The 12222-nt window shown below is 37.0% G+C and overlaps 1 protein-coding gene across 10 annotated transcripts in view; it reads right to left on the bottom strand.

The window, feature by feature from the left end:
• The window catches only part of UTRN (utrophin), a 610574-nt gene that overhangs the window by 324240 nt on the left and 274112 nt on the right, over positions 1–12222 (bottom strand). For all 10 annotated transcript variants that reach the window (XM_049902936.1, XM_049902887.1, XM_049902897.1 and 7 more), the window contains 3 exons: positions 10800–10935; positions 5175–5324; positions 2615–2690 (listed from right to left, as the gene is read on the bottom strand). In XM_049902936.1, coding sequence (XP_049758893.1) covers positions 2615–2690; positions 5175–5324; positions 10800–10935 — 362 coding nt within the window. The remainder of the gene's footprint in view (positions 1–2614; positions 2691–5174; positions 5325–10799; positions 10936–12222) is intronic.

Below are 12222 nucleotides of genomic sequence, written 5' to 3'. Positions count from 1 at the left end.
TTTTTTTTATTTTACTTTATAACATGAGCAATACTCATTCTTCAAAACGGCACTGTGAATACCTATTAACATTCTGGGTATATGTTCACTAACTTTCATTAAACCCTTCTCGTACAGCTTGATATTTAGCTTGCTTCTGAAATATTATTTTTTTAAAAAAACTTGCAAGGACTATCTTTTTGTATTTTTGCATAGTTCTGATTCCCACCTTAGTATAAATTTCTCAAAGTAGAATTACTGGGTCAGAGAATATTAAAAAAAAATGAGTGTTTTGAATAGTCGCTGCTATATTGCTCTCCCTAAAAACTGTACCAATTTAGACTTCCAGCAGTAGCATGTGAAAACAATAACCATCGTGCATCTTTACCAACAATATTCTATCTCGACGGATAAACACACATCTTTCACTACTGTTTCCACTTCATGGTTTTTTGGTTAGTACAAAAGGTGAATATTTTTCATGTTTACTAACCAAATATGGTATTATTTTTAATAATTTGTGCTCTTTATCTGCTTCTTTATCAATTTAGATTAACTTATACAGAAAGATAAAACCAAAAAACCAAACAAACCCAATGCCGTCAAGTTGATTCCGACTCATAGTGACCCTACAGGACAGAGTAGAACAGCCCCACAAGGTTTCCAAGAAGCATCTGGTGGACCTTTTGGTTAGCAGCCATAGCACTTAACCACTATGCCACCAGGGTTTCCATAGAAAGATAAACATGTGCCATATTGTTGAAAACAACTTGGGGATTTTTTTAAAGTGGCATTTTCTTTTTCACATACAGATGTTAACAAATTTGGAGTGATCAAATCCATCAATCTGTATTTGGTGACCATTTCCATAGGACGTTAGAGTTAGAAACTCTTGTCTTCTCCAATGATTTGATGACTTTTTTTTAATTTAGTTTTTTGTTTGCTTGCTTGTTAATTAGGGGAGGCTGTTGTTTTTCTTCTGTCTTGAGACAAGAGATAGTTAATTTTATATCTACCTGGAATTTATTTTGGCATACGACGTATTAGCTCAGGCTAAAACAGTTTTCTGAAAACATTAGTCAATCCGTAAATTCAATGTAATTCTAATCAAAACCCCAACAGGTCTGATATATATAACTTGACAAACGCATATACTCAAATTGCTGATTTTAAAATTAATATAGAAAAGCAAGGGGCTGATAATAGTAAAAAAAAAATTCATTTTTGGTAGGGAAATACACCCTACCAAATATGGCGCTGTATTAAAAAAAAAAAGTATTACTTAGTAGTAATAATTAACTGGGTGTATTATGAACCCAGATAGTCCAACCTGCCACTTGGCAGGGGCACATCGTAGATCAACTGAGGAAGAATCTACTGTTCAATAACCGATGTTGGGGAAAGTGGTGACCCTCAGCGGGAGGGGGGAGTTAATGGAACAGATTTTGAGCTCACGCTCACCATGCAACAATTTATTCTTGTGGGATTAAAGACCTGAACATAAAACACCAAAAGTATAAAACTGGTAGTTGAAAATATAGAAGAATTTATTTATGACTTCAGAGGACTAAAGGAGCTCTGAAGTAAAAAACAAAAAAAGGTAAGCTATTAATAAACCATTACTGTTTGAGAATTCTGTAAAACACACGATAAAGATTTTAAAAGACATCAATTGAGCGAAAAGGTATTTGCAGTGCACAGTGCAGATAAAGAAGTAGAAATCAAAATACTTTAAAAAAAAATTCCAAAAAATCAACAATTCACAGAAGACAAAACAAGAAAGCCAAAAACATGAAAAAACGCTCAACCTCACTGGTAATTAAAGAAATGCAAATTAAAATGAGATACTCTATATTCACCGTCAGAGGTCCTCAAAGTGAGATCTGGGGGGCAATTGGATGCCTACAGGCTCTTCCAAGGGGTCAGGGAGACCAAAGGCGTCCTTGAGTGGTACAGCAAATGGTTAATGTGCTTGGCTGCTTACCAAAAGATTAAAGGCCACCCAGAGGTGCCTTCAAAGAAAGGCCTGACAATCTACTTCCAAAGAATCAGTTGTTGAAAACCTTATGGAGCACAGTTGTACTGTGATACACACAGGGTTGCCATGAGTCAGAATAGACTCCACAACAACCAGTACCGGTAAAAGTAAGCAATATTTGTCAGTAAATAGCTTCCCTGGAAGGGAGGACTTTTCCAAATCTCCAACTCCCACCTTGTTCCAAGGATATCTAAACCTTTTGTTTTCAGTCATCATCCCAGGAACATGATAACATAGCGAGTTATAGCAGATTTCCTTAAAAGTCACATTTACCCAGCAGACGATTCCCCAGTGTTCCCACCCAGCCTCTCCCCTGCCTCTCAGCAGGATCCATCGATGCCCAGGCCCCGTCTAGACCAGAAAAAAGGCAAAAAAGTATTATCTACCACCAGAGGGAACACTTGCATGCGCTGGGAAGTCAACCACATCTTGTGTTTAAAGAAAATGTTCTTTTCAAATAATTGAAGGTAGAATAATAAATCACAATTCTGTGCTGTTTTGAAGTACATTATTTCTAATTCACATATGGCACTCGAAATCATAACACTGTCACTGTGTTTACTGAAAAAACATTAAAAGTAATAAATTTTATCTTACCAGCAGTCCTTGTCTGTGAAACAGAACTGGATTCCTGGATGCATTCCTTTAATGCAGTGGGCAGTTCCCTGTATATCTATCGTATCAGACCAAGAAGAAGAGAATACTGTATAAATAAAGATAACTACATTTTTTAAAGAGAAAAGTTATTCTAAATGATAGCTCTGCCTCTTTTCTTCCCCTTAACACCTAAGCTTCTGGCTGGACAGCCTCATCTGTACTATCGTCTACAATCTTGCTTGAGTCTTCCACTCCACTGACACTACTATCATCAAGAATGCCAACCAGTCCTTACCTGATGTGGCCTCTCTGTAGCATTTAAAACTGTTCACACTCCTTCCTTGACTTAACATTACTTACTCTTGACTTCACCTCTCTGACTGTTCTTTCAGGTGCTGCTCACGAGCTCATTTTTCTCTGTCCATCAATCAAATATCAACATCTTCTTAACCTTGACCCTGGACTCTCCCCTGGGTCATGGTTTCCAATGGTTTCATTTACCATATGGAGTTTTGAGAGGTTGATAACTCCCAAAAGCATAACTTCAGTCTAGCTCTCTCTGTGAATTAGGTATCAGATATGTCCAAATCTGAATTCATCATTTGTCTCTCCTGACGCCCCCCTCCACAGACTTTTCTAAAGACTCCAACCAGTCTTTCGCTACTTATCCTTAGAGTCACTCCATCCTTCTCTACAGCACAGCAAAAGTGGTCTTTCAAAAAAGTAACTCTCCCCCCTTAAAAGCCTACCAATAACTGGCCACTGCCCTCAAGGTACTGGGAGCACTGGTGGTGCGGTGGATAAGAGCTACGGCTGCTAACCAAAAGGCTGGCAGTTGGAATCCAGTAGCCGCTCCTTAGAAACCCTATGAAGCATTTCTACTCTGCTCTATAGGGTCACAGTGAGTCAGAATCAACTCGACAGCAATGGGTTTGGTTTTGTTGGTGAGCCCTCAAGATGGTAACTTGTTCTCAAACTAGAATTCAAATTTTTTGTGATCTGTAGTGAGGCCTTCAGGATCTGATCTCCACAAGTATCTTTTCACCTTATACTCCTACTGAGCTACACGCAGGACCCAAAAATACTATGCTCATTCTCAGTCTCCTCCAGGCCTTTTCACCTGCTGCTTCCCCTCTCTACAATACCCTTCCCTTCAATCTTCACCTGATCAATACTTAACCCATCCTTCATAAGTTAGTTTGGCTTTCACATCCTCCAAAAAACCTCCAATGGGTACCTCTAAAGCCAGCTCCATGCTCCAGCTTTATGTACCCACGGAACAGCTCATATTATCACTGCTCGTCTACTTGTCTCAGCCACAATACATTCTTTAGATGAGAAGCAATGACATACTCTTTGCTGTATTCATAGTTCTTAAAATAGTGGCTGGCATAAAGTGAGTGTTTACAAAAAAACCTATTAAGTGAGTGAATGAAAGCATGAATTTACAAAACATTCCAGATTAGTATTTCCCAAAGTGTGTTTGTGGAGATTCTCTGTACAATAAATACTGCTTGGTCTTAGATATTCATAATTCACCTAAGTATAACAGAATTTATACAAAGTTCTACAATAAAGAAAGCTTTATCTTTGTCTAACATAATGCTCACAAATGGACAACCATGTCTTTTTCTAAAACAATGCCCACTGGCATGTTTTTCCTGGCATGTTTTTCCTGGCATGTTTGAGATGGTGGCCAACACGTCTGGAAAGGAATGTAAGGGAGAAAGCATAGCACGTGAAGTCAGAGAGATAAAAGGAAGGTAGAACCTGAGGGGTCTCACAACTCACACTATCAACTTCGGCTTTTACTCTGAGTGAGATGGAAAACCATTAGTGGGCTCTGATCAAAGGAGTTCCTTGATCTGAATTACATTTTAACAAAGTCACTGTGGCTGCTATGTTGAGAAGAGACTGACAAGGGCCAAAGGAGAAAGCAGGGAAGCCAGAAGCCTGTGGGCCATTTCAATGATCAAGGTAAGAAATGATAGTGGCTAAAGAGAACAAGCTAGTGGCAATGCGGAGAGCAAGAAGGGGTCAAATTTATGTAATTTTCGAACCTAAGAAAAGTGAAAAGAACCATACAGGGATACAGGGAACAACCATATACAACTCACCTTCTAGAATATTTAAATTGTACTCTATTTGCTTTATCATGTACCATACCATCTAGTCTTCATCCACCAATCCATCTATCAAGTAGATACACATATTGAAGGAGGATCTGATGATGATGACTCCAAGGGTGATGATGTTTTTATTATTGAGTTATCTAATTCACATACCATAAAACTGACTCCAAGTTCTTTTTTTTTTTAACTTAAGTAGTTGTAAGAATATAATTTCCATTAACTAAGGTGGGAAAAGTACATTAACGTTCAAGGAGGAGGTAGATATCAGGAACTCGATTTGTTTGTTAATGCCAGATGCCTATTAGACAAACAAGTAAAACATGCCCATATCTGGATATACTTAAAGTAAAACAGTTACATGATCCCACATCTTTGACAACAAGATCAATAACCACGAGACAGGTGTCATGGTAACACTGTATGCACACCTTATTCCATGTCGTATTTACATTTCTTAAGCTTTCTGAAATTTTATCTCTTTCTTGTAAGCTGAGACTCTTATCTGAAAGCATTTCCAATTCAGTTCTATTCAGCCATTTGAGTTTATCAGCTTGAACTTCCATTTCCTGGGTTAAATCCTAAAGGGGTCAGAAAAGAGCTCTAGTTAGAAGGTTGTCATTCTGGAAAAAGTTCAAGAACTGTATCAGGAATCTCTTTGAAAAGCATTCTACAAATGCAGACTTTTAATTTCTTAGATGAGAAATAAACTTATAAGAAGGCTGAACTCATGTTAAAAAACCGATATACACAGAAGTGAATACACACATTCAAGAGTATATATTCATGTGCACTTGCACATAAACACTGTTTCTCTCTCTGTCTCTGAACAGGGTCATATAAAATTATATTTACATTACTAATTTAACATTCTACTGTTAACTGTTAGATAATAAAAATTATGTCTGTGCTAATAAGACAAAAAAAAGCAACATTTTATGATTTTATCTGGTAATCTAAATCATTTGCAAAAGGGATATGCCAAGAAAACTACTGAAAATTTTTAATAAAACAAAAACAAACTGGTTAGATATCTGTCACATTTTGAAAAGAAAATTTAGTAAATGTTTGCCACATATTATTTTCACCATTATTAAACACTTGAAAACATTTACGTTAGAATTTTAATTGCAATTTTTAAGTTTTTTCCTTAAGTTAGTAATCAATTTCTTAATGTATGTGTTACTGTAAAAATAATGCAAACACCTTGAATTATGCAAAATAAAAAACCACCATTCGTCTGGCAGTTTGTCAAACTGTGGTAGCTTCTAGGTTGCTGTGATGCTGGAAGCTATGCCACTGCTATTTCAAATATCAGCAGGATCACCCATGGTGGACAGGTTTCAGTGGAGCTTCCAGACTAAGAGAGGCTAGGAAGAAGAACCTGGTGATCTAATTCAGAAAAAAAAATTGGCCAGTGAAAACTTTACAAATAGCAGCAGAACAGTGATATAGTGTTGGAAGACCAGATCCTCAGGTTGGAAGGCACTCAAAATAGTACTGGGGAAAAGCTGCGTCTGCAAAATAGAGTCAACCTTAATGACATGGATTGAGTAAAGCTTTTGAAACCTTCATTTGCTAAGGTAGCACAACTAAAAATGAGAAGAAACAGCTGTAAACATCCATTAACAATCAGAATATGGAATGTACAAAGTATGAATCTAGGAAAATTGGAAATCATCAAAAGTGAAATGGAACAGCTAAAGAGCCATATCCTAGGCATTAGTGAGCTGAAATGGACTGGTATTGACCATTCTGAACCAGACAATCATGTGTTATACTATGCAGGGAATGACAAACTAAAGAGGAATGGCGTTACATTCACTGTCGAAAACAACATTTCAAGATCTATTCTGAAGTATAATGCTGTCTGGGATAGAATAATACTCATACACTACAAGGAAGACCAGTTAATATGACTATTATTCAAATTTACGAACCAACCACTAATGCCAAAGATGAAGAAATTGAAGATTTTTACCAATGTCTTCAGTTTGAAATCAATCAACTACGCACTCAGGATGCATCGATAATTACTGATGATTGGAATGAGAAAGTTGGAAACAAAGAAGAAGGATTGGTAGTTGGAAAACATAGCCTTGGTGACAGAAACAACTCCAGAGATAGCATGATAGAATTTTGCAAGATCAATGACTTACTCATTGCAAATACCCTTTTTCAACAACAAAAATGGTAACTACACACGTGGACCTTACCGTATGGAATACACAGGAATCAAATTGACTACATCTATGGAAAGAGATGAAGTAGAAGCTCAGTATCATCAGCCAGAGCAAGGCCAGTGGTGAACTGTGGAACAGTCCATCAGTTGCTCATACGCAAGTTCAAGCTGAAGCTGAAGAAAATTAAAACAAGCCAAAGTAGGACCTTGAATATATTCTATTTGAATACAGAGACCATCTTAAGAACAGATATGATGCACTGAACACTAATGACCAGATGAGTTGTGGGATGACATAAAGTACATCATACATGAAGAAAGCAAAAGGTCATTAAAAAGAGAGGAAAGAAACACAAGAGGAAGTCAGCACAACTGGACTAAACCAAAAGCAAAGAAGTTTCCTGAATACAACTAAATGCTTTGAAGGCCAGAGTAGCAGGGACAGGAACAGAATAGCAGGGACAGGGGTCTGGGGACCATGGTTTCAGGGGACATCTAGGTCAACTGGCATAACAAAATGTATTAAGGAAACATTCTGCATCCACTTTGGTGAGAGGCGCTTGTGGTCTTAAACACTAGCAAGTGGCCATCTAAGATGCATCAGTTGGTCTTAACTTACCTGGAGCAAAGAAGAATGAAGAACACCAAAGACATATGGTAAAGATGAGCCCAAGAGACAGAAAGAGCCACATAAACCAGAGACTCCATCAGCCTGAGACCGGAAGAACTAGATGGTGCCCAGCTACCACCGGTCATTGCCCTGACATGGAACACAACAGAGAATCCCTGGATGGAGCAGAACAGTAGGATCCAGATCTCAAATTCTCATTAAAAGACCAGGCTTAATGGTCCGACTGAGACTGGAGGGACCCTGATGGTCACTGTCCCCAGACACTTTGTTAGGTCAAGATTGGAACCATTCCTGAAACCTACTCTTCAGACAGGAATTGGACTGGACTATAAGACAGACAACGGTACTGGTACAGAGTGAGCTTTTTGGCTCAAATAAACACATGAGACTACGTGGCCAACTCCAGTCTGGTGGCAAGATGAGAAGGAAGAGGGGGACAGGAGCTGGATGAATGGACACGGGGAATACAGGGTGAAGAGTAGGAATGTGCTGTCTCATTAGGAGGAGAGCAGCTGGGAGTGCATAGCAAGGTGTGTGTAACTTTTTGTATGAGTGACTGACTTGACTTGTAAACTTTCACCTAAAGCACAATAAATTAAAGAAGAAAAAGAGAGGAAAGAAAGAAAAGACTAAAATGGATGTCAGAAGAGACTCTGAAACTTGCTCTTGAATGCAGAGCACCTAATGTGCATGGAAGAAATGATGGAGCAAAGAGCTGAATAGAAGATTTCAAAGGGCTGCTGCAAAGGGCAAAGAAAAGTATTATACTGAAATGTGCAAAGACCTGGAGCTAGAAAACCAAAAAGGAAGAACACACTTGGCATCTCTCAAGCTCAAGAACTGAAGAAAAAATTCAAACCTCAAGTTGCAATTTTGAAGGACTTTATGAGCAAAATATTGAACGACACAGGAAGCATCAAAAAAGGATGGAAGGAATACACAGAATCACTGTACCAAAGAGAACTGATCAACACTGAGCCATATTCGGAGGAAGCATATGATCAAGAGCCAATGGTATTAAAAGAAGAAGTCCAAGCTGCACTAAAGACACTGGTGATAAACAAGGCTCCAGGAATTGATGGAACACCAATTGAGATGATTCAACAAAAGGATGCAGTGATGAGGCACTCACTTGTCTGTGCCAAGAAATTTGGAAGACAGCTACCTGCCCAAGTGATTGGAAAAGATCCTTATTTGTGCTCATCCTAAAGAAAGGCGATCCAACGGAACATATCATTAATGTCACATACAAGTAAAATTTTACTGAAGATAATTTAAAACAGCTGCAATAGTACATCAACAGGAACTGCCAGAAATTCAAGTCAGAGTCAAAAGAAGTCATAGAATGATGAATAACATTGCTAATGTCAGAAAGATTTTGGCAAACACAGAGAATACCAGAAAGATGTTTACCTGTGTTTGACTGACTATGCAGAGGCATTCTCTGTGTGCATCATAACAGATTATGGGTAACATTTCAAAGAACAAGAATTCCAGGACCCTTAATTTTGTTTATGCAGACCCTATACATAGACCAAGAGACATTTGTTCCAACAGAATGTGGGGATACTGCATAGCTTAAAATCAGGAAAGACGTGTGTCAGGACTGTATCCTTTCACCATACTTATTCAATCTTTATGCTGAGCAAATAATCTGAGAAGCTGGAGTATATGAAGAAGAATGTGGCATCAGGATTGGAGAAAGATTCATTAACAACCTCTGATATGCAGATGACACACCCTTGCTTCCCAAAACCAAAGAGAACTTGAAGCACTTACTCATGAAGATCAAAGACTACAGCCTTCAGTATGAATGACACCTCAACATAAAGAAAACAAAAATCCTCACAACTAGAATAAAAAGCCCCATCATGATAAACGGAGAAAATACTGAAGTTGTCAAAGATTTTATTTTACTTGGATCCACAATCAACGCCCATGGAAGCAGCAGTCATGAAATCAAACAAAATATTTGTATTGAGCAAATCTGCTGCAAAAGACCTCTTTGAAGTGTTAAAAAGCAAAGATGTGACTTTGAGGACTAAGGTACACCTGACCCAAGCCATGATATTTTCAGTCACCTCATGTGGACAATGAATAAGGAAGACTGAAGAAGAACTGATACCTTTGAATTATGGTGGTGCTGAAGAATGTTCAGCATATCACGGACTGCCAGAAAAATGAACAAATCTGTCTTGGAAGAAGTACAGTCGTAATGTTCCTTAGAAGCAAGGATGGCGAGACTACGTCTCACATACTTTGGACATGTTATCAGGAGGAACCAGTCCCTGGAGAAGGACATCATGCTTGGTAGAGGGTCAGGGAAAAAGAGGAAGACACTCAACAAGATGGACTGACACTATGGCTGCAAGAATGGGCTGAAACATAGCAACAATAGTGAGGATGGCGCAGGACTGGTTAGTGTTTCGTTCTGTTGTACACATGGTCACTATGAGTTGGAACCTACTTGACAGCATTGAACATACATGCACAAAAAATAAAAGTTTCTTTGCCAAATTGCCTCAATTATACTCCTTATAGTCAACATTGCTTATCAAATTAGTGGGTAGCCTCTCAGGCCTACTTTTAGGCATGCATACGTGTATGCACACACACAATTCACTTTTTTTTAAATAAAAAAGTAGGCACATTATATTTTTCTGCAACAAGTATTTTAAATTCTTAACACAAAAAATATAAATACTTATGGATATAAAAATGTATGGATATTTGGATATATTCTATATATCATTTTTTAAACTTTGTATAAATATATAACTATGAACAATTTTTATTGGCTGCAGACTAACAAAGGAAATTTGATTAATACAATCATGATTGAGCCTATAGCTAAGCTGCTGTTTTCACTTTAGAGTTTTCTTGTAAAATTCAATTTCAGAGCTAACAATCAGTAAAAATTCTCCAAACCTAATGAGGAAACCTATACTTCACAGCATTATTATATTCTAAAACAAGAGAGTCTGTTTAGAATATCCCCCAAAACCTTTGGTCTAATACTGAGACCACAATGACTCATAACTTTTATGAGTGACACCTTACCTCAGCAACTCTCAAATTATAGCTGCTCTCTAAAACTACACGTGAAGAATATATTCCTCTTTCAAGTTCACCACCAAGTATAAACTTTCTCTCCGGTTTCTTCTCCAGTCATGCAGTAATTTCTCTTCAGAGTAAATATTTATGAAGGAAAAGACACTGGCGAACACAGAGACAATCACTTACTGTCAGCTCTTGCAGGTTTTCCTCCAGCTCGGTGGTTGATTTCTTTTGTATGGCATTCTCGGCCTTTGTTACCCAGCAGATAATCTCATCTAGCCTTTTCCTATATTCCATCGCCCGCTTACTTTCTCCTTTTAGCCTACAGGAAAACATTTTTCAAAAATATTGAGAATTTCTACCCAATTAAGCAGAACATCGTATACTTTCTTTGGCTATCTTGAGCAAATATTCCCCAAAGTAATAATTGAGAATAATTATTGTTATCCATATTTTTAAATGAATGCTAATAGTCATGTGGAAACCCTAGGGGCTTAGTGGTTAAGAACTATGGCTGCGAACCAAAAGGTTAGCAGTTCGAATCTCCCAGGTACTCCCTGGAATCTCTATGGGGCAGTTCTACTCTGTCCAATAGGGTCACTATGAGTCAGAACCGACTCAACAGCAACAGGTTTGGGTTTTTTTGAATAGTCATGTAAACATTCTGTAACACCAAAGATTCCTTGATAATATATGATTTTCCTTAATTAAATTTAAAACATTAAAATGAAAGAATGTCATCTTTTCTCAGCATGAGAAATTATATAGAATTTTAATACAAAGTCTTTTTAAAGTAAGACTACTGTACAACATAATAGAAGTTTTAAAAAAATTAAAAGTGCCTTTATCTAAAATAATAAGGAAAAACACATAATTCTCTTTGAATGCTCTATTGAGATAGAAAGGCCTCATCATATGACATAGTATTCACATTAGGTGGCAACTTTTACTCTACTTTTTTCATAAGAGAGGAAGATGAAGAACAAAGCAAGGTACCAAGAACTGGAAAAACTTGAGAAGTATTAGAAAAGCAAGAAAAAATGGACATCTGGTTAATTCATTAAAATAAGTATTATATTTGAATATAGCACCAAATTATAAAAAGCAATCCAAGAAAAAAAAAATAGCAAAAAATTTAAAGGAATGTAATGAAAACAGAAAGTCAGAGGAATATAAAAAAAGAACTGACTTAATTAGATCCTTTAAATTTTATAAGAATAACATTTATAAGAATATCAACCATCTGTCAGTAGATTAGAATATGATTAGAACTGAGATGACAAAGACAAGCATGTATTTTTATCAGAGAGCTTGGGAAGCTATTAAGAGCTAAATAAATGCAAAGTGTTTATATAATAATACTTATAGCTGCTGCTAGTTAGAGAGTTGTTTAAAAACAGAATGCAATTTTTTAATGAATTGTATCTTGTCACTCTAACAAGAACTTATATTTTTTACAGCTATGACTCTCTTTCATCACAAAAACACCTAACATACTGATACAATATACATAATAAAATGCTAAATAATACTTATATATTTAGTAGATAGTCTATAATATTTATAGGGTTGCTATGATTCGGAATCAACTCAACGGCACTGGGTTTGG

This window comes from Elephas maximus, chromosome 1 (assembly GCF_024166365.1).
Source record: "Elephas maximus indicus isolate mEleMax1 chromosome 1, mEleMax1 primary haplotype, whole genome shotgun sequence".
Classification (NCBI taxonomy): Eukaryota; Metazoa; Chordata; class Mammalia; order Proboscidea; family Elephantidae; genus Elephas; species Elephas maximus.
This window is presented reverse-complemented; position numbering and strand designations above follow the sequence as displayed.